Raw genomic sequence first — 23,507 nt, 5'->3', positions numbered from 1 at the left:
TGTTCAGTGTGGGTGGTTGGCTGGGAAGGTTGTCGGCTGCCATCCTGAGCTCTCTTTCTAGCGTGTTGGCTTTGTCGGTGAAGAATGTTGAGAATTCTTCGCAGCTCAGTTGAGTTTTAGTAGTTTCTTGGGCAGATTTGGCCAACTTATTGGATTGTTGCTTTAACATCTTGAATAGTTTCCGTGGTCTGTTTTTGGCGTTGTCCAGTTCCGATCTAAAGAATTCTTTTTGGATTTGAGGACCCTTTTGTTGTATTCATTTCTGATTTTTCTGAGAGATTTCAACTGGGGGGATGATGGGTGCTGTCTCCATTTTCTTTATGCAAGTCTCAGTTTCCGCCTATCTTCATTCAGTGTCCCATTAAACCATGGGTTTTTATCTTTCTCTGTGACTCTTTTCAGTTTCAGTGGCATGGTGGAGTTGACTATATTCGTCATTGACGTAGTGTAGTCATCCGTGAGTTTGTTCACATTCCGCTAGTTGTTAGGCGGATTTAGGTCCTTCTCACATCTTGCTACTAGTAGCTGAATATTAGGGTCTTTGGTGTCCCGAGTCCACTTTTTGAGTTTGATAGGCTGCGTGGTCTTGTTCTTTTTCAAGGTGGGTATCAGGAACGTTCTGGCATGGTGATACGACCAATCGCAAGGAACAATTGAGTGGATTGAAGTATCCTTGATTCTAGAGATTATCAAGTCTAAGGTTGCCCCTTTCGAGTGTGTTAGCTGTGTGCAGGTTTGGGTCAGGTTTATATCTGTTAAAAAGTCTTTAAGTACGTTAACCTGGTTGTCATTATTATCATCCCAGTGTAAATTAAAATGACCTAGGAATATGTTATTAGAGTGAATGTTAGTGTTAGCCGTGATGATCTCCGTTAACTGGTCTATGAAAGCAGCATTATTTCCTGGTGGGTGGTAAAACGCATGCAGGTTGCACCTTTGATTATCTGCAGATCTTAAACTGAGACCGAGGTATCCACAGGATTCGAGTGGGTCGGATTGTATTTGGCTGACCTCTATATCCTATATCTATTTCTTTCCTTCTGGTCTGTTGCGCCGGGATGCCCCCGGGTAAGCTGAGCGCATTATAAATTTCATATTATATCCGATCGGGGAATGCAGGCTATACCGCCTAATGTTAGTCCGACCTTGTGTGAACGCCTATCATCATTCTTTCAGGAGAAGTTAAAAGCAGCATACAATCTTTTTACCCTCCATCATCCTGTTACATATATAGGGAACATGGATGGGCCCTTGGGGTGCCCACACCAGAACTCACCCGATGGCTCATTTGAGCTTACTCCCGATTCAAGTGCAACCACCTTTAATACAGCCGGTAAGGATCCAAACTCGTTCCCATCTTTTTCACCTCTTTCTCAAGAACAAGTCCAGAAGCTGCTCATCTCCACAGAATCGGGCTCTTACCTTGACTCCTGCCCTCCCGAAACAGCTCACTTAGGGCCTCATGTAGGTAAATAAATTTTACCGGTTCGTAAATACCGAGCCGTACCGAATCGGTAAATTAGAATCGGTAAGTTAAATGTAGGTAAAAATTCGGTAACAGTTACCGATTCGGTAACATTCGGTAAATACGAATCGGAATTCACCGAATCGGTAAATACCGAGGTGGTATTTACCGAATCGGTAAATACCGAGGTGGTATTTAGCGATTCGGAAAATACCGAGGATACTACCACCTTCCCTTAACTAAGTAGCCAATATCATAATCATGTTATTATAGAAGGCCTCTCAGGCTTGAATAGGGGACCCCATACCTCAAAAATCAGCTCAGTGAAATCACATCACAGGAGCATCAGGAGCCGTCTCGCAGGAAGGCTCGTCTTCGGTCGGAACAATAAACATGATGTCTGTGATATGAAAAGCACCAACTGTCAGGTATGTGCAGCTGCGCGTGTGCCATGGCTAAATCGTGGGTCGAACAACCTAGAGTGGAAAACATGCATTGTGTAAAATTCCAGACTGTGTGTCACAGCATGTACAGACCAAGGCCGCTGCGCAGAGCTTGGGATGGGAACAACAGAATGCACTCGTCTGAAGGAAGTCTCGAGACAGCAGTTTAATCAAGAAAGAACATGTACACGCAGTGTCGTGTGCAAAGACAAAAATATGGCTACATAACATTCAACGTGGTCATGCTAACTGAACAATGTATGTACGTATTCAGGGAGAACTCACTACACGCCCCCTTGAGCGAAGCAATATGTAATAGGCAAGAAAAGAGAGAACGCAGAGTTCAGTTTCGTCAGAGCAGAACAAGGTGTAACCAATGCAGCGCCAAAGTCCTAAAGTCCAATTAATTGCAGCATAAAATTCCAAAAAACACAATGCAAGTATAGTGAAAAACTCAAGCCGACCATCAGGAAGAGAAAAACGAGAAATAAAAGAAATAAATGTTGCGCCAGGGTGCTGTCCAGTAGCACAGGCGCAATGGACGACAATCCAGTTAATCCATGAATGTATAGGCAGCATATGTGGCCACGGCTTCCAACAAGAAATCATTGTCAGGGCCACTAAAAGTCTCAGCCATCCAATTGAGTAAAGAAAAGGAACATACGTGTTCTCCAACCAACGGAGCCTCTAGCACAATCAGAGGGCACCCGGAATGTTCCTCCAAATGGCTCATGGACAAGAAGTCGTAGGCTGCCGCTGAGATGTCCCAATTACCCAGGATACCATGCGCCGCACCACACGCCATGATCCGGACACCAGAACAGGCCAACTCGTGAGACACTAAGGGCCGCATCAGTCGATCGAAATCCGGCACCGGAGACACCATGTTGGTCAAGCACAAATCCAGAGGCCATTCAAAGGGACAATCCAGGCAGTGTAATACAGGTTGTACGCAGGTGAAGTAGGAATACCTGAAGGATAATCCATAAGCCAGGCTCAAAGTCGCCAATGGCAAAGTCCCATAGAAGTCAAGCATCCTATCACGAAGAAGATGCAGACGGGACAGGTGCTCGTGTGGCACAGAAGGAGCAGCCATTCCGGAGTATGAAAAGGAAAAGCAGCACACCTGCCACTAGCGCCAGAAGCAGCGGAACACCTCCAAAGATGCTCGAGAAAAGTGAATGAACAAATGCCGGAATTACACCACAAATAGTTTGGAAAGAGGTCACGAGACCCGAGCCCACATGTTTAAAAAATATTGAGCCAGGCCGGTCGTGGACGAGGCATTGATAATACTTTGGATCAAAGAGCCGAAATGCAGGGGGAGGTCAGTATTCAGAGGCGCCTGTACCTCAGTGCGCGTAGTAGCAACGTGAAGGACAAATATTTCACGAGAGGAAGTCAAAGGCACCTCTTTGTGGGACAATGGCGCTCTATTCTGCTCAACTTGTTGAACTCTGCTTTCAAGGTTGGAATCGAAGGCCAGATGGAAACATCCCGCCGCCCATGCGGGGGTGGGAAAAGAACAGTATTGCAGCAGACAACTTTATGCGAGACAGTTATGTACGGGATTCCCACTCACATCCCGCAGCAAGCTTCATTAATCATAATTAAATGAATACCGTTTGCAAGCAGAGTGAAAGAAGGTGTAATCACAGGCACTGGGATACCTCGTAGGACGCACGCCGAAATCGGGGCTTGTACATTGCATGCGCCGTGTACTTGCATGTGCCTATTGTCTCATGTATGAATCCTAGAAGTGAGAGTGCTAGAGCTATTATCTATAACGGCTAAGGCCTTCTCCATGTTTGCTTGGTCAATAGCTCTCAATCTGGAAGCCGCCTCACTGTGCGACAACTTGCAGACTTCGTTGTCAATAGCACACGCCCACCTTTTGGTTCAGCCACCCACAGGACCATTCCCAAAATCATTCAATTCGGTATGCACATTGATGGAGTGGGTGGACTTCCTGATCCTGTTGATGTGCTCTGTGTCAGCTGGTGGACAGATTGGGATGTGTGTACCATCAATGCAGCCAATGAAATGGGGGAACTGTGCCATGTGAGAAATGTCTGTTTTTGTTTCCTGCAGTGCAGCCTGTGTGTTGTGGAAGCTGATGTAGTGGTGCATTCTCTGCATCATGGCATCCAGGAAATTCCTGAAGGAACGGGACGGGCAACTCTGGGATACACCACCCACCGCAGCTGTCACCACCTGATAACTGCCGGATGCCAACAGAAGTGGGCTGCAGTGCACCTGCACATGTGGGGGTATGGCGTGCGCCCTTCTTATTGGCTGGTCCAGGAGTGGGTGCAGGTCCCTGATTTAGTCCATGATGGTTTCGGGGTGTAGCCTGTACCTGTCATGTATCTCTGCATCAGTCAGCTGGAATAGTGTGATGCGCTGTCTGTAGATGCGTTCCTCCCGTCGCCAAACCCTCAGTCCTGCTGCCTGTAGATGTAGGCGCCTTGCAATGACGTACATAGCGAGCATGTTGTCCACGCTGTTGCATTTTGGGATTGCTTATCTGCACTGTTGATGGTTACCACCTGCTTTCAATCCGTGTTAATTACCGACTCTAATTTACCGATTTTCTTGGATTTCTTAATTTCCGAGTGCTCCTACATGTCATTTTGATTTTTACCACTTCATATTTACCACTTCATATTTACCGATTCGTTAATTATGTATTCGGTAAATCTGAATCGGTATTTTGGAATTCGGTAAATATGAATCGGTATTTACCGCCTCATATTTACCGAAAAGTGGTTTTTGGACTCCTACATCTCACTTGTCTGAATACCGGTCGGTAACGGCATATTTACCGAAAATCGGCCGTTACCGACCGGTATTTGGCTACCTACATGAGGCCCTAAGTGCCCAAAACTATTTCAGAACATCTGACCACTATTTTCAATCAGATAATCAGTAAAGGCTATTTCCACGCTAACTGGAAATGTTGCCTCTGTTCTTCCTCTCCTGAAAAAACCTATCCTGGCCAATGTAGGAGCTCACAACTATAAGCCAGGCTCAAGACTTCCGCTTCCAGCACAAATCATGCAAAAAGCCATGAACGCAGAGCTCAATTCTTACATCGAGAATCATGGACTCCTCTATTCGACCCAGTTCGGCTTCAGGAGGCAGCACAGCAAGAACAGCCTCAGTGCAAATTAGACAGACTTTAGACACAGGAGGCAGTGCAGAACTTTTATTAGACCTGTCGGCGGCCTTCGACACGTTCAACCACAAAATTCTTCTAGACTGTCCAGCTGCCATTGGAGTCAGGGACTTAACACTCATCCTGCTCAAGTCTTTTCTCTCAGACCGAGAACAATTTGTAGCTCTTGAAGATTTTAATTCATCTAGTTTTTTGCTCCCCTGTGGCATTCCCCAAGGCTCTTCTTTGAGCTCTATTATTTTTAACATTTAATTTACTCTCCCTGCCAATCTTATTAAATCCTTTGGCTTCTCAGTCATATTGTACGCCAAAGACACTCAAATCGTCATAACCATAACCAGTGATCCTGAGGAAACGGCTATCTGGTTCCATGATTGTTTAATTCAAGTTCAGAAATGGTTGACCTCAAACTGTTTAAAGCTCAACTCCAGTATGACAGAGGTCTTACTTTTTTGGAAAAAACACTTCTTTGTGGTCCCAAACCTGGTGGCCACTGGAACTAGGCCCCTTACGTATACCTGTTTCCAAAGTCAAAAATCTAGGAATTACCTTTGATAACAATCTCTCTTTTGAGGGCCACATTAAAACTTTGACGTCTGCCACTTTCTATGTACTTAAACTTTTAAGGAAAATCTTACTTTTTATACCCGTGGGCCTGCAAAAAAACATTACCACAGTCCTTGCAGTGCCCAAAATTGACTATTGCACTGTTCTTTTTCTCAACAGTCAGAAAAAATTGCTCAACAAATTGCAGATTCTACAAAATGCCCCGGCCCGCCTACTGTTGGGCATTCTCAAGTACGAGTCCATCTCCTACGCATTGGATCTCCTTCACCAGCTTCCGGTGAAAAAACGGATCGACTTTAAAGCCTTATGCCTTGTTTTTAAGGCACTCAATGACATCGGACCCGAATGCTTTTAACGAAACTTCCAATGGTGCATTCCATCTAGAACATTGCGCTCAGCATCAGCTTTCAATTGAGCAGTCCCTAAATCTAAAAAATCCTGCTGAGGAGGCAGAAGCTTTGTGACGGGCACCGCCAGGCTATGGAATGCTGTCCCCTTAGAACTAAAGATCAAAAAAGATCTGATATTCAGAACGGCCCTCAAAACCTGGCATTTCAACCAATAAGCCATCTCTTCCCTCTCTTAGATCTGCAGTTTTTCTACCACTGAGGCAGCGCCTTTGATCAGGAAATTGTAAGCGCTCTACTCACCCGTGAGGGCCTCAAGGCACTGAGGGGAGGGATGCGTCCGCAGATTTTTTTAGCCGAACAGCCAGGTCTTGCCGGTCTTCCTGAAGGTGTTCAGTGAGGGGGTGCGTCTGATGTCTGCCGGTTGCTCGTTCCAGGTTTGGCTGCAAAGTGAGAGAAGGATCTTCCGCCTGCTTTGGCTCTGTGGATGCACCTTGACACCCTCGGGTAAATGCACCCTTAAAAAATCCTGTTTTCATTTCATTTTCATTTTATGGAAGAGGTATTGTAAAGAGGGTATTCCTGAATGCGAGTGAAAGAGGGAGGCTGACTCGGTACCAGATTGTATGCTAAGGCCGGGAAGCACTTGTCACCGCTCCCCAATAGCCTGATATGAGGGTGGGGAGCCGGCGCATGTTGGCAGACCAGAGAATCTTTTGCGGAATGTGTGGGATAGGTTCTGATCTGGGATGTATGAGGGGCTGAACGGGCAGCCATTTGTAAGCCAGGCAGAGGATCATGAAATCAAGTAATGGTAGACTTGGCTATATGCCAGCAGAGTCCACTTACGAGAGAGGCAAATAGTTCACCTTTTTGAAGCCTTCCATCTGACGAGTTTTGACCCTGAGGAGGGGGTTTATGGGACGAGTAGCTAGCCCAATGATGAAGCATGACACCCTTTCGGGTGCGGGAGTGCCGTGCTCCTATTGAAGCATATTCCTTCCCTTGGAACCACCCGACCAAGTCCTTATTTACTAGCTTACACTAGGAACTGCACACCTTGTTTATATTTTATAAAAAGGTACATACATATATGACAGCTATCTACTTTCACATCCTGCATCTTCTTAGACCAGATGCTATGAAGCCCTTTGGTACATACAGCCTTACTGCTCCTCACGTTCTAGTGAAACATTGAGAAGCCCCTTAAATAAGTTCTAACTCCCTGTTCCGTTCTTTAAATAGGGCTCCTGCCATTGTCAGGGTCCTTAATCCACAGTATATGGTGCAATCCACCCCTACTAGCTTTCACTAGGAACTGCATACCTTGTTCATTTAATATATATCTTTTTTTTAAATGCACTTTTATATAGATTGAACGCGACCTGAAGGTATCAGTGCCCTTAACATGAGCACCAGTTATGTTACAGACAGACACATTCATTTTTGTTAGCCATGGGGAGATTAAATGATTTGGCCAGAATCACAGGATGTTGAGCGTCTCTGCCGAGACTCGAACCCTGTTCCCCAGCTTTGAGGTCACCTGCTATAGCCATTAGGCCATTAAACTACAAGGAGCACGTATGGTGGACCTATATCGCTCCTGGTTCCCCTTCTGTATATAGTATGCTTATATACAGTCAGTGCACAGATGGAGCAGCACGCTTTCTTGCAGTGTGTTTCTCCTTAAATTGCCAGTGTATACATGAATGATCCCGCTGTCTGATCACCATTTTGTACTCTGGTGTTTGAGGGCGCCCGGCATTGGTGCTACCTACACAGGACATGGGACACCATTACATTCGCAGGCTCTGCCCATCTGCATGGTGTCTCCTCATCGTGCCCATGTTCAGCCTCCAGTTTACGCCCAGCTACATAATGCGGCTCACGGTGCCTTCCTGCGGTGGGTTAGCATCAGCACTTCTTATGGATTTCTTCACTACTTGTCCTCTCAAACGTATTAGCAGAGCCCGTCTCCAGATGGTTATGATGGAGACCTCGACCTCATCCTGAGGACACATCTATTGTGGGCCAAAGGGGATGGGAGAGAGAGGGTGGATTGAGAGGCTGTTGGCTTCTGTAGATGTTGGGCGGAAGATGTATGTTATAAGAGTTAAGTTAAGGGAGAGGAGTTGGCCTAACGGCTAGGGCGCTTGACCTCGGACCTGGGGAACTGGGTTCAAGTCTCGGTAATGACGCTGAACATCCTGTGATTCTGGGCAAATCACTTAATCTCCCCGTGCCTAACAAAAACTGAATGTGTGTCCTCATGTAACATAACTGGTGCTATGTAAAGCACTCTGACACCGGATTTGGGTCAAGTTCGCGCTACATAAAATCCTGCAAAAAAAAAAAGTGCGGTGGGGATACTGACGTATGTTCTTCCTCTTGGTGATCATTACTAGCATGATGTATCTCACTTGGGGGGAAAAAATCTATAAATAGGTTGAAAAAATAAAGTTTGCTGTGGTTAGACACAGTAGCTAAAATCCAGGTTAATCACCAGCAAAGGTGAATGCATCTTCAGAAGTTTTATTATTTAGGAGTGTTTTGATTACTTCCGAGATACATTTTCCAACTCTCAAAACAACCCTATGATGATACTCCTGAATATCGGCAAATGGCCTGAACAACACCGGCAGAGCCACGCGTGACATTCCAACGCAAGCACAACCACGCTTGCCTTAACCACGCATATGCCTTAACCATGCATATGCGTGGTTAAGGCATTCGCGGTCTAGATGCTGAGATGGGTGGGCCCAGGACCTGGAAGGATCAAGGGAGGGCGCAGTGAGGTAAGTGGGACTGGAGATGGGGTTTGGGGGGTAGGTGTAGCTTTAAGAGTTGGGGTAGTTGTTAGGGCTCAGCGTTTAGACTGGGGAGCGGGGTTGTTTTTAGAGCTGGGGAGGTTGGGCTGCTTTTAGTGCTCATGGGGAGTCAGGGGGTCAGGGTAGTTTTTAGGGCTCAGGGGGTGTGGTAGTTTTTAGGGCTCAGTGGGGGTTGGGGTAGTTTTTAGGACTCAGGGTTTGGTTGGGGTACTTTTTAAGGCTTGCGGGGCTTGGGGTAGTTGTTAGGGCTAAGGGCAGTTGGCATAGGGTGAGATCTTTACCACACATCCCTATACTAGTCATGCCTTTACCATGAAATTGCGTGGTAATGGAATGCGTTGTAAAGTCATGCGTAGTAAAAGAATTCATGGTAAAGGAATGCGTTGTTAGGACACATTCCTGGTTTAGGCAGCGCGGTGGAGACACACATGGTTTAGCCATGCATGCCTATGTCATACAACCCTGAATATCGACTCCAGAATATTGTGGTACAAGACAGATGATGTAAAGCTAAGTGCATATCGAGATGTCGAGATTTACTATTCCTAACTCTATATCTACAATCAATCAGGGTTCTTAGAGAGTGCAGCTAATAACCTGTTAGGGTTTCAAGGCACTGGGGGGTGTGTACTGCTGTTCAGTCGAAGAGCCAGGTCTTGAGGTCCTTCCTGAATAAAGGCAGTGAGGGTGATTGCCTGAGATGTAGAGGAAGGGAGTTCCAGGTCATTGCGGCTAGGTAGGAGAAGGATCTTCCTTCGGTCGTGGTCTTACAGATCCGTGGGATAGTGGCCAGGGCCAGGTTGGCAGAGTGGAGGTGTCTGGTGGGAGTGCAGATGAAGAGGCGGTGGTTGATGTATGCAGGTATGATGTTGTGGAGGGCCATGTAGGCGTATGTGAGTAGCTTGATGGTGATTCTATTGTTGATCAGGAGCCAGTGAAGGTTTCTCAGGCGACGTAGCTGCGGCAGGGGATGTCCAGGATATGTCTCACGGCGGCATTATGGATTCTGTGCAAATTCTTTTGGAGCTTCTGGGTGGGCCTGCGTAGAGTGTGTTGCCATTGTCGAGTTTGCTACTGATGAGCGCCTGGGTGACCGGTCTTCTGGACTCTTTGGGGATCCACTTAAAACTCTTTCAAAGCAGGCAGAGCATGCGGAAGCAGGAGGATGAGGCGGTGTTAATTTGGCGGTTCATTGAGAGCGAAGAGTCAAGGAAGATGCAGAGGTTACATACGTGGTCGGTGGGTGTGGGGGTGGGGGGTGATCACCGCAGCCCCAAGAGTTGTCCCAGGCAGAGGAGTGGTTCCCAGGATGAGGACTTCGGTTTTGTTGGAGTTGAGTTTGAGGCAGCTGTCCTTCATCCAGGTTGTGACTGCCTTCATCCCGTTGTGGAAGTTGTTCCTTGCGTCTGCGGGTTTATCGGTGAGGGAGAGAATCAGCTGGGTGTCGTTGGTGTAAGACATGATGTTTAGCCTGCGTTTTCTAACGATGGATGCCAGCGGGGCCATGTAGAGGGTGGGGCTCAAGGAGGAGCCCCGAGGGACTCCGCAGCTGATCTCTGTAGGTTCTCAGGAGAACGCTGGGAGCCTGACTCTCTGGGTTTGGCGGGTGAGGAAGGAAAGGATGCACCCGAAGTCTTTGCTGTGGATGCTGGGATTGTGATGTCTTGCATAGAGGGTGTGGTGGGAGACAGTGTCAGAAGCAGCAGGGAGGTCCAGAAGGATGAGGGCTGCGGTTCTGCCTCGGTGCTGTAGATTGCTGATGCCGTCTGCTGCAGCGAGGAGTGCAGTGTCGGTGCTGTGGTTGCTTCTGCAGCCTGATTTGGAGGTGTCCAAGATGTGGTTTGTTTAGATGAATTTGGTTAGTTGGGGGTTGATGGCCTTCTCGATGACTTTGACTGGGAAGGGGAGCAGAGAGATGGGTCTGTAATTTTTGAGATCCGTCGGGTCAGCAGTGGGATACTGAGGTTGCTCACCCAACCCTACCAGAGGAAGCCTCCAGGCACAACTTCAGGGCATCATAACAAGTCGAATTTTTAATTCTTTAACCCGTGAGTACAAATAACATATGTTTGGGGCCTGTATATTTTGATGAGATGTATTAAAGACTCTTTATCCAAGGAACTAAGCCTACATTTAATGTCACTGGACCTACTGTCACATAGCCCTACATGACTTTCTGGGTTAATCTGATGAAATATTACCTTCATAAACTCACTGTGGCAGAAATGGATCAAATCATTAACCAAATAGGGTTGCAGTCAGAGTAAGCGACCCAGAGGACTCTTTTACATCTGCTCCGCACTTAAGTTGATCTAATGGCTTTAGATTGTCTTAGTAACTCTGCAAGAGCTTTTCACAGTGGAGCCTCCTCGTCAGTTTTGATTGGTCCCTAGCATCAGTGCTACACAGAGTTGAGCGCTTCTAAATCTTGGGGCAGTTATCAAAAGCTTGCTTAGAAAGAACCTTAGCACTACAAAGTCCTTTCCAAATTAAAGTATCAGGAGTCTTAGGTGGGCATCTGCTTAGTTTGCAAGGCTTGTCAGCTCTTTTGTGTTTCACCAAAATGTTCGATTGGATACTTCCCAAACATTGCAGAGTAGCAGAATTATTGTAAAGTAGCTTGCAAGGACCCTTGTAGACCCTCAACATTGGTAAGATGGAGGACCCAACAAGACAATTGTTTAAATGAGAGACCCCCGCACAAGCAAATTCTCATAGTTCGAGCAATCAGATCACTTATATGAGCTTTCCAGTTCATCTTCCTCTCAACGATGCCGTTAAGATGTTTCGACTGTTTGTAATTTTATCCCACCTGCAGACCAAGAATGACGTGGTGTGTTTTACCAAACATCAAAACCTTGGTCTTTATACTATTCCTAGTCAGAGAATTTGTTTAGTTTCAGTATACGTCTCCGGTGCATCCAGTACTCTTTGCAGCCCAAAAGGCATCTGATCAGGGAGAACTAATTCGTCGACTATCACGTGTAGGTATTAGTAAGCTCCACCATCAGTACTCAGAGACTTTTCATTTTGCAGCATGCACTATGTGTGGTAGTCATCATCATCATTTTGAGTGCCAATGCATAAAAACCAGTCCCATTTGAGCAGTGACATGAATTGCAGCCCCTGCACCATGAATTCTTGGTCCAGTGGGCGATTCTGCCACAAAGGTTGTACATTTAGGGACCACAGGCATCAGGAAGATTTATACAAGGAGGGCGTGCGAACACCTAGGAATCCTACTCATCTCTCAGAGCCATCGGCTGACATACACATCTTCTAGCTCTAGTAGGCACCACCTTCTCAGGAGCTGGAGCTGTACCACCATGGCCAGCGCTTGATAAAGTAGAGTCCACGCTGAGCAGGGCACAATGGATGCTGCCCAAGATGGCCCTCCCACCTCAAGGACAGGACACCCACCCAGAGGGATTTGGTACTAGAATATCATGGTTAGAATCTCATCTGACATAAATAATGTGTCCAAAATATTGCTTACAAAAATAACATCCCATTGAAGTTAATATCAAGAAATTTACACCCAATAGGGTGATATTTTCCAAAATGATATTTAGAGCATGAGGTTTATGTCCGGCAGTACTTCGGCATAAGGTACTCTGACTTCCAACCTTCAAGTGGCAGCATGAACCACCCTTCCCTCTCTAACTCTTTCCCCCCAGCCTCACTTTATTTTCTATACCCTACAGGTCCTCCCAAGATGGCGTACATCAAGTACACAGAGCTGGAGATCCCAATGACGTGACCCGCAGCAACTGGTGAGGACGACCGCCACTGATACCGCACATGCAGATGTCTGAGCCCAGGATGGAGCCACTTTGAGGACTGCAAAAAGTGGAAAGGACTGGCTAAGACAATGGACAACTGCATGTGATTTATGAACAGAAAAGGACAAATGTTTATCAATTTTCTGAGTTATGACCTTGATATCTGATATAAATGTACGTAGGGGTAAGGCGTGATCAACTTTACCCTCCACTTCCTTTCACTGTGAGACGCAGTTTCTTCGGCAGACATGGCTCCGAGCTGGCGCTTGAACTTGTGAGATCTTTCGGGCTCTTGGCTGTTCTACTAATGGATGTGCTGGGCCATCAGGGGAAGTACATGGTCATGGAAAACCTAAGAGATGTAGGAATTAAGGAGGTTCTGAAACCTGCACACAGCCATACCAACTCGACACCATGAACTGGGCAGTGCCAGCACCTGGGAGCCACCGGCTGAAAAACCACGTGTGTCTCATGGCTTCAGGAGACACAAACCTCTACCTTCTCGTTGGCTGCTGGACACTTATAGCTCATACAGCCGTACACCCTGACATCATCCAACAACAGGGTTGTGGTGATGGCCCATTGCGGCACACGGGGAAGGCCACTGAGACTTGGCTTTGGGGTGGGCTCTGCCCTTGGTTTGGGGTTCCAACAAAGACCTGGCAAGGACCCAGAGATTTGTTCCTTAGAATTGGGACCTGATGGTGCACCAGGATCACAGTCTTACCCAATGCTGTGACAGCATAGGCAGGAAACCCCAGAGTTTCATTGTGACATAGTGACTTAGGAGCACACAAGTAAAGCTAGGGTGTCTGCGTTGCAGTGACCTGGCAGAGGATAACGTGGTTTGATTGTTAAACAGTGACCCAGCAGAAGGCAGGTAGTGTATGCTATGATCTCACTGGTGCACAGTGACTTAGAAACACATAAGTATATGATGGTCTAAGTGTTACACAGTGACATAGCAGTACCCAGGGATACCATGGTCTCACCAGCACACAGTGACTTAGAAGCACATAAGTATATGGTGGTCTAAGCGTTACACAGTGACATAGCAGTACGCAGGGATACCGTGGTCTCACTGGTGCACAGTGACTTAGAAGCACACAGTGGTATGGTGGTGTGAGTGTTAGCCAGTCACCTAGCAGCACACAAGGATACCATGGCCTCAGTGTTACAAGGAGAACTAGCAGCTCACAGAGATACCATAGTCTTGGTGTTACACAATGACCTAGCAGCACACAGGCATGTCATAATCTTGGTGTTACACAGTGACCTAGCAGCACAAAGGGATACCATGGCCTCTGTGTTACAAGGAGAACTAGCAGCTCACAGAGTTACCATATAGTGTTGGTGGTACACAATGACCTAGCAGCACGCAGGGATACCGTGGCCTCAGTGTTACACTGTGACCTAGCAGCACACAGGGATACCATGTTACCGGTGTTACCCAGGGACCTAGCGACACACAGGGATATCATGTTCTCAGCATTACCTTACACAGCAGCATATGGAAGACACCATTGTCTCAATGTTGGATTGTCACTTAGTAACACACTTAGATAGGATGGTTCCAGTGTGCAACAGTAACACAGCAGCTTTTAGGGAACCTCCAACTTTCAGTGCTATACAGCCACAGCAGCAGGTGCTATCAAGGAAATACCAGGATCTCAGCAGTTGTCTGTGACTTAGCAGCACACGGGGGTGCCCTAGCCTTGGTGTCACACAGGGAACTCACAGCACACACAGAAAATCTAGGGGTCTCATTGTTACAGAGTGGCTTTGGAGTGCACAGTGAATACACACCTCACTGCTGCAGTGATTTACTAGAACAGACATGAAACCCCAATATATCAGTGTCACACACAGCGCGCTTCAGGGTCTCAGCGTTTCACAGGGACATAGCAGCAACACATGGAATCTCATTATCTCAATACTCAGCAGTGACTGCTGCACACATTAGGAATGCCACTGTCTCAGTGTTAAGTAGTGAGTTGTAATCCAGCTGGCTCAGTGTTGCACAGTGTCCTAGCAAGTCACGTGGGCAATTCTATAGAATAAGTGTTACACCCTGACTTAGTGTACAGGGAATACCACAGGCGTATTGTTATACTGTGACTTAGCAGCACCCAGGGACAGTGCATAGTGCAGCAGAAAGAACAGTAACTCTCCAGTGACACATAGTGACGGAGCGGAACGCACCAGGAATGCCGTGCTCTACGTTTTACACAATGACGTAACTATACAAGGGAATATGGGGCTCACAGGACTGTCTTGCACATTACCATCTGGAGGACTGGCTCTTCAGGGATTGTGTTCTTTGGGTGGACACACAGCTCCCCGAAAGCCCTCTGGATAGATTTCGAGCTATGTAGATGGCTCTATGTTGCTACCTCCATCTCCTGGACAGCCCTACATCCAGCAGAACTCTTTGATGAGTAGCTGCTCACCCAACAACAAATGTCAGGTGAACATTTATCAAACACTGAACATTATGCAGTTAAACCACATAGATGGATATCACCACACTCATGACAACATTCTCCTCTAAGCAACAACACAAACATCCTGCACAAGACATCAGACAACGCTCTGCACATCCCTGCAACACAGCTCAGATATTCCTTATAGTGGGGTGCCAATGATCTAACAGCAAGGTAATTGCCAACACAAATGCCAGAGCACACTGGATGAGACTACACACATGCGATTGGTGTTGAAGGCGGCTTTGAACACAGCCTTCCCCTGTGGTACAATAGCGAATATCCAACAGAGCACATTAGCCGAAAAATGGCGCCTGCATCCAGCACAGCTCAACGGCACTATATACGTAGACCTTACCGAGCTCACGTACCACCCACGCAACGCTTGTACGTTAGAATGTCGAATTGTTTACAACATCATCCCATTAACTCCAATGGGGCAGTATTTTTGTAGATGATATTTAGGGCATAATATTTATGTCAGGCGACATTTTGACAGCAATATTTGGGTACTACACCCCACTTTCAACAAGCAACACACCGCGCAACAACAACACATCCCACACTATAGCAATACTTATCAGGACCCAACTGTCCGGATAAAGGGATATCGCATGGACCTTAACAGGACACGAAACTCTCAATTACCCCCAAAATATGTTTGAAGGTGGGCAATGCACCAGCCGTGGCCCGTGCAGGTAAGAGCGTTGGGGCCGGGTTGGGGGGGATTTGACAAACGACCACGAGGGAATTTTTTTTTTTTTAAACAATTTCCTTCATCGTCATGGCGAATGGCAGTACAGCACTACACAGATCTGTGTAACAAAAGATTGCGTTAAGAACCTCAGTATCTCCCGTTCAGTGACTTAGGGCCTGACTTCATTTCAAATGTGACGGATATCACGCCTATCGTATTGCCTGCGCCTTTGGATATAATGCACTTGTCTGGCTGCAGATCGGGATATCCATCACGTGACAGAGTAACCCGTCCGCCAAGATCTAAATCACACCCTTAGTCATGCTCCAGATCTGAGCTGGTGTCAGAGCCTCACACGTGCGCCAGGCTCCATTTAAGACAACTGTGCCCGTGAAAGTGTCACTGTCAGCGCTAAAGCTTTCTTAGCTAGAGCAATGTGCACAGACCCTCAATCTACAAGACACCAGCTGGGCTCTCGCTCAGCGATCCCTGTCCCCTCCGGCACCCTAAGAGTTTAATTGAAGTGGACGGGAAGTCAAGATGGCGGCGCCAGAGACTCCACACCACCAGCTAATGCAACTTAATTGGCACCCACGTCACTCAGAAAGCGTCCACTGTGCAGTTCTCAGCCGACGTAGAAGCGGCCCCTCCCCCTCGCTGGGTCAGGGCACGACTCGTTGCCTGCGGAACAAGCCCCTCGCTTCCGGAGACGCATATCTGGGGCTCAAACATTGTAATTGTAATTGCATTTATATAGCGCTTACTACCCCTGACGAGGCGTCCATGAACTTGACCTACGCCTGCCTTGGGGTGCCCACGACAGATGTGCCCAGATGCTGGGGCAGAGTAGGACCAGCAGGCGGAGGTCTCCTTGGTGGGGCTGGCGCCTAGGTTTATTTATTTTTGTCATTTTATATAGCGCCAACATGGCCCAAAGGATTCAGAGCGCTTTACAACAGAACAGTTATTATAGTGAGTGCCCCCTGAGATGCTCTGCTGTTGATGAAGGGTCCCGCATCTCACGAGTCCAGAAGATTACAGGTGCTTCCCACGCTTGGACTTTGTCTTCGAGTAGATGTCAAGCAATGGCCGCTGATTCTGGAAGTCATACCAGTGATTTTTCAAGAGACTGTTCTGCTCGTGGTGTGCTCTATTCACATGCGTAATGTTATTATAAGTTTTATTTTTAATAAATGGGAGGGTCACGGGGCCACAAAATGACTGTGTGAGTTAAATACTTACTGCTGACTTCTGTTGCGACTCCATTTTACAATTTCGATTCCCAGTATGGCCAATTCAGCCATTCATCTTTCTGAAGCCGATAAGTTGAGTACCATTACATTAGTTAATAGCAGCACCTGCTATCTAAAGAGTTTGGAAACGTTATGAAGAGCTGGTGCTTGATTTACTTCCAACCTTCTACCCCTTACAAACCCACCCATTCCATCCTCTCCAAGCCTGTCTAAGCACTGACTGCTTATGTAGAGAAGGCGAGAAGAAAGTCAAGCAAATGGTGGAGACAGAAATAAAGGAACCAGGCCCTGCAGCCAGCCCTCACTGTGCAAAACGTAAGGTTGTGTGCGGTGCGGGTTTTCCACATGGGTGCTGTGGCGCAGTTCCCACCGCACACAGAAGTCTATGAATGGCAGCCAATTGTGTGCTGTGGGGTTTGGCTGCATAGCATCTGAACAGTACCTCCAACTCCTTTCAAGAAGATCCAGAGAAGTGGGGATGGAGTTTTAAAAATAAAGGTTTCAGTAGAAATATATCAATCAGCAATCCCAGACCCCTTTCTCTGCATAGTCTCGAATGCAAGTTGCCTCTGCTGGACATGGCAGACACAACAAGGTTGGGGGCAGGGCGGATCAACATTGTTTCACAGAAAACCAGTTTGATCAGGTAAGTGATCCTGACAGAGGTGAACAAGCCCTGCATGCAACTTCTGCTCCACAAGGGATGCTCCTCGAGGGACCTTCCGGTGGAGGGATGCAGCGGTGATGTAGAACTCTGGGCCTGAGTCTTCCCCAGTACTCCCCTTCTTTTCTTCTTCCAGTACAGGTAAGTTCTGAGGTGCTGTTGGTAGAAGATTTTCTAATATTGGTCGCTAGTCCAGTGGCGGCTGCCGGTTATGGGGACTGGGGGGGGCATGCAAACTGCCGATTGGAGAGGGGGAGGGATGGAAGTAGAGGGCAGGAGGAAAAGAAAAAAGAAAACAAACCACATACCTGGATTGCGCATCCTCGCTCTTCCAGATCTTCTTCTCCACTCCAGCATGGGCTCAGCCAGCTCCCTTAACCAATCCTGGCATTGCTCTCATGCTGTGAGAGCTGCGCCAGGATTGGACGGAGTGGGCTGGCTGGATGCTCCTTCAGGATCTGTAGGCCTGTGCTTGGTCTCAACCCAGCTGTCTAAGACAGCTAGATGGATATCTTCAAAGTGCGCATGTCACTTTGGCCGTCAAAAGACAGCTGGCCAAGGTGACGTGCACCTTGGAGCATCCAACCAGCCGCTTCTTTCCTCTGCTGCCCACAGCGGGTGAGGGTGCAACGCTACCCCGCCCAGTGAAGAAATCGCCGCTGTGCTCGTCACTGAATAGTGACAAATGCTGATCCAATCTTCAGAGAATTTGACAAACAAAGCAGACTACATTCTCCAATGCTTCCTCTTCTTTTACTGGAAGGAATTGTGTTAATAAAAACTTGCTGCTGGATATTTAAAAATGGCTGGCCCCAGAGCAAGTGTTATCTTGAACTTGGGATTCTTGCCCAGTGGCTGAAATTTAAAATTTGTGAACCACTGTTGAAAATCAACCCTGGCTGCTTCTCAAGTAATCGCCCCTCCTGCTGAGAGCTGTAAGAGGTTGGCTGGGAGCAGGCCAACTTGAAGGGTCCTGCTAGCTCTAGAATCCTGTTTACTACTGGCATGCCTAACATGCAGGAACCAGCCTGGTCTCTGTGATGGCATCTGCTGTTTCTATCCACTCCCCTCTCTTGCTTCTCATGATAACTGCAGCGGCTGGCCGGCATTCCTACCAGCAGGCACAGGGGCTTATTTACAAGCCCAACGCGCTGCCGGAACATCACTTTTAATGACGCTCCGCCGGCGCACTGGGCTTACCCGCATCTACAAGGCCACATAAAGCCACCCTGCATAGCTTTTAATGGCCTCATAGACATGGTGTGAGGCAACGCAGCACAAGTTGCTGCGTTGCCTCACTCTGTGATGGGCAAGTGTGCTATGGGCCTCACCTAACACTCATGGCATTTGACATATTCACAGATTTACGTGCTGTAAACCTGAAAATGCATCAAAAGCCGACGCCTCCCAAGGGTGGCATTAGGGTTGTTATTGTGACTAAGGTGTTCCTTCCCCTGCAAAAACAACCTGATTTCAACGCAGACACCCTTGCACCAGAGTGTAAGGGTGACTGCGTTAGTGCATGGAAGCTTTTTGTGCACCCGCGCTGTATAAGGGGACAGGAATATACTGTATCTCATAGATCAGGAGCTTTCCTGCCCTTTTCTTTTGACGTAGGGCAGCGCAGCAGGAAGACCTACTGTTCTACCCTACAGCAAAACCTCATAACTGAGGCCCCCAGTCTTTTGTCCTCTCCCATGAAGGATATCACAGAGCTCAACCAATAGTTTATCTCTGCTGCAGGGGAAGAATGAGCACAGACAGAAGTTCATTGATTAGTGCCCAGGCTTTCACACCTAGAGAAGCAAGTTTTAATAAACACATCTTTGCAGCATTCTTAACAGAAATCTTTGAATGAATTTGATTTTTCACAAATTTTGTGTGTGAATGATTTCTTCAGCTTTTCTTAACCCTGCTCTTAAAAAAAGACTATGACGTAGGCTTTACCATAGGATGAGTTACCATAGAATAATGCGGAGAAAGCAAGCTCCTGTGTCGTACCTTTGCATAGTGCTGCAGTCTAAATATTACATGTCTCACTTCTGCAGATTATGTATCCAAAGCTTCTGAGCTTCGAGGCACTACCTATCTGTGACTAATGTTAAAAGTAAGCTTTTAAAACAAATTTAAAGAGGGTTCCTTTGGCCTGTCGCTGCTGTCACTTTGAAGACAGCAGCTTAGGGCTGCAGTGGCAGGTCTAAAGTTTTTTTTTTCAGGGAATACATTTTTTATTTTGTTTAAGTGTTACATACAAGACATGCAAACATGGTAACCCCCCTTCACTCCCTCCCCTCCCCTCCCCCCCCCCCTCAGTGTATGCACAGTACAATGCTTTAGTCTAGTGGACATGATGCAGCATAAAGCCATGAGTCAATGACCCTACTAAGACCCTCCTTGAGAATGGGCCCTTAGTTCTGATGGGGCCCATAACAGCAGTCAGTGGCGTAGCTACCCTGCGGCGGTCCCTGCGGTTTCCGCCTGCGGAGGCCGCATGTAAGAGCGGGGGGAGCTGGCGATTCCTACTTCTCCCCCTTGCTACGCCACTGACCGCAGTTACTGGCCCCATTGGAATTATGAGACCTGCGAGTCGGGGATTGGCCGGGTTTGGGGGCGGGGAGGCTGGAAGGGCTCATTTTCATCTAATGGGGGATAGGAGGAGGTTCCTCTGGTTTCCATCAACGATTACATAACACCGATATAATACATGAATATGTCGAGTGAGCCAAATTAGATAAATTGTCCCCCAAACCAGCAGATATCCTGGATCAGCCCTTTATGAAGAAAGAAGTGATACAGGCGAACTAGGGTCCTAAGTCTTCTAAAGCACCAGTTCCAGAGAGATTTACTACAAAGCGACCCGGCCAGTCAAGTCCTTCACTGCCCAAGGCAAGGTTACTCGGAGGCAAGAATCCTGGGGGCATATTTACAAGGGCTTTATCTCTACTTTTTTGGCTTAAAAAGCCAAAGAAGCGGAGATAAAACTATCACCCTATTTACAAGAGGGTGTTAACATGCATAATCGCATGTTAGCACCCTTTTTCCCAATGCCTCCCGTTGCATTTCTCATGAGATGCAAAGTGGGCGTTACTGGGCATACCCCGGATGGACAACCTTGCAAATATCGCTGATGTTCACATCGCGATATTTACAAGGCTGCCCCAGCATTTTAGCACACGTTAGTTTTTGGAGAAAACAGCTGTTTTCTCCAAAAACTAACGTCTGCTAAAGTGCAGACTTACCTATCCCCAACATTGGGGTGGATTATGCTGATACGACCCTGTGGGTCGTATCAGCAAGGTTATCGCCGTTTTGCAGGGAACATCGCTGGAAAACCAGCGATGTTCCCTGCAAAAGGGCGATAACCTCGCTATCTTTGGAATTTTTATCGCCCTGGAGAAACGCGTTGTTAATAACGCGCTACCAGGGCGATAAATTCCAGAGATAGCTTGCGATAATAAATTTATCGCTAAGCACGGCCAGCGATAATTATCGCTGGCCGTTGATAATATGCCCCATAGTGAGGCCGAAACAGGCAAAACGTAGGAAGGAGCGCAGGCCTTATAGGCCAATCTCCTCACTGAATGCAAATCATACCACCTATATGAAAGCCCTGGCAACGGCCGTACAATAATATCATGAGTGATATCATGGGAGGTCTTAAGCAGTGCATGATGGGGGCGCACATTATAGTTTGTTCACTGAACTATAACGGACATATTTCAGCGTTTTTTGAGTTAGCTCATCTCATTTGAATACCTGACTATAACGTCACTTTACCCAGTCGCAGCTGCTGGCAATAAAAAGCGACGGGTGGCGGGGCAACAGCGGAGGGGGGGGAATTAATAATAAATACAAAAACGTACCTCATGCTGCCGGCCACCATGCGCCTCAGTGCATCGCTGCTTCCTGCTCCCAGCAGTCCCTGGGACACCATCACAGACTCCCCATCCAATCCATCAGAGTCTCCCCATCCAATCCATCAGAGTCTCCCCATCCAATCCATCAGAGACTCCCCATCCAATCCATCAGAGACTCCCCATCCAATCCATCAGAGACTCCCCATCCAATCCATCATAGTCTCCCCATCCAATCCATCAGAGACTCCCCATCCAATCCATCAGAGTCTCCCCATCCAATCCATCAGAGACTCCCCATCCAATCCATCAGAGACTCCCCATCCAATCCATCAGAGACTCCCCATCCAATCCATCAGAGTCTCCCCATTCAATCCATCAGAGACTCCCCATCCAATCCATCAGAGACTCCCCATCCAATCCATCATAGTCTCCCCATCCAATCCATCAGAGACTCCCCATCCAATCCATCAGAGTCTCCCCATCCAATCCATCAGAGACTCCCCATCCAATCCATCAGAGACTCCCCATCCAATCCATCAGAGACTCCCCATCCAATCCATCAGAGACTCCCCATCCAATCCATCAGAGTCTCCCCATCCAATCCATCAGAGACTCCCCATCCAATCCATCAGAGTCTCCCCATCCAAACCATCAGAGTCTCCCCATCCAATCCATCAGAGTCTCCCCATCCAATCCATCAGAGACTCCCCATCCAATCCATCAGAGTCTCCCCATCCAATCCATCAGAGTCTCCCCATCCAATCCATCAGAGACTCCCCATCCAATCCATCAGAGACTCCCCATCCAATCCATCAGAGACTCCCCATCCAATCCATCAGAGTCTCCCCATTCAATCCATCAGAGACTCCCCATCCAATCCATCAGAGACTCCCCATCCAATCCATCATAGTCTCCCCATCCAATCCATCAGAGTCTCCCCATCCAATCCATCAGAGTCTCCCCATCCAATCCATCAGAGACTCCCCATCCAATCCATCAGAGACTCCCCATCCAATCCATCAGAGACTCCCCATCCAATCCATCAGAGTCTCCCCATCCAATCCATCAGAGACTCCCCATCCAATCCATCAGAGTCTCCCCATCCAATCCATCAGAGTCTCCCCATCCAATCCATCAGAGTCTCCCCATCCAATCCCCGTGCTGCTCTCATGCTGGGATTGGCCTGAGTGGGCTGGTTTTACGGGTGCTCCGGCAAATGGAGGCTGTGCCTTTTCTCCACCCGACTGTGGAATACAGCTGGATTGGAGAACTAACCGAACACATCTGTTTGGACGGCCTAAGAAGTCCGGCTAAACTGACATCCGCACTTAAAAGTGCACTCCACTCGACGACTCCTCCCTACCATGTCCGAGGCATCCCCACCCCCGCAAACGCTTGGCTCAGCCAGCTGCTAAAAAATAAAACAATAATAAAATATTTTATTTTTCAGCTGCTGGATCTCAGCCGGTGAGGTGACGCTCCTCCGCCACTGCGGAGGAGCCACCACTGAATTTAACTGTTGTTTTTTTCAAAGAATTTCTATTTTTTATTACATAAGATAAGGATTTAGCAGCTCACATAACTATAGCATCACTTTAACCTTTGTTTTTCAGTCAATATATAAATATTTATATCTGTCTTCCAAAAGGGGTAGACTTAGTAAATAGATATGGAAAAGAGATGTTGTACTTGTGCAGACGTCTCTATATATTTAACTATTTTTATCCCCTTTAAAAATACATTATGCCTCAAATTAATAACAACCGATACACCTCCCACGTTTTAACCCGTTGGTTTCACACCCACATTAACATCTCAGTGTTTATTTACTGCTCCTTGGAAAATACTTTAAATTCACTGCTCCTCTTCAAACAAAATGTCGTTCAGGTGTGCCCCATTATTTTTTATTTAAGACAAAGTGTTAGCGCTCTAGTGGTTCAGTG

The 23,507-nt window shown here is 47.3% G+C and overlaps 1 protein-coding gene across 2 annotated transcripts in view; it reads left to right on the top strand.

Moving 5' to 3' along the window:
• Positions 1-17,043, top strand: part of LOC146797023 (metabotropic glutamate receptor 6-like) — a 367,831-nt gene extending 350,788 nt beyond the window's left edge. For both annotated transcript variants that reach the window (XM_085629614.1, XM_085629615.1), the window contains exon 11: positions 12,533-17,043. In XM_085629614.1, coding sequence (XP_085485740.1) covers positions 12,533-12,588 — 56 coding nt within the window. In that variant the 3' untranslated portion in view covers positions 12,589-17,043. The remainder of the gene's footprint in view (positions 1-12,532) is intronic.
• The last annotated feature ends 6,464 nt before the right edge of the window (positions 17,044-23,507 follow it).

The sequence above is a fragment of the Triturus cristatus genome, chromosome 10, assembly GCF_964204655.1.
Source record: "Triturus cristatus chromosome 10, aTriCri1.1, whole genome shotgun sequence".
Lineage (NCBI taxonomy): Eukaryota > Metazoa > Chordata > Amphibia > Caudata > Salamandridae > Triturus > Triturus cristatus.
The sequence above is the reverse complement of the archived record's forward strand: the minus strand, read 5'-3'. Positions and strand labels throughout refer to the sequence as shown.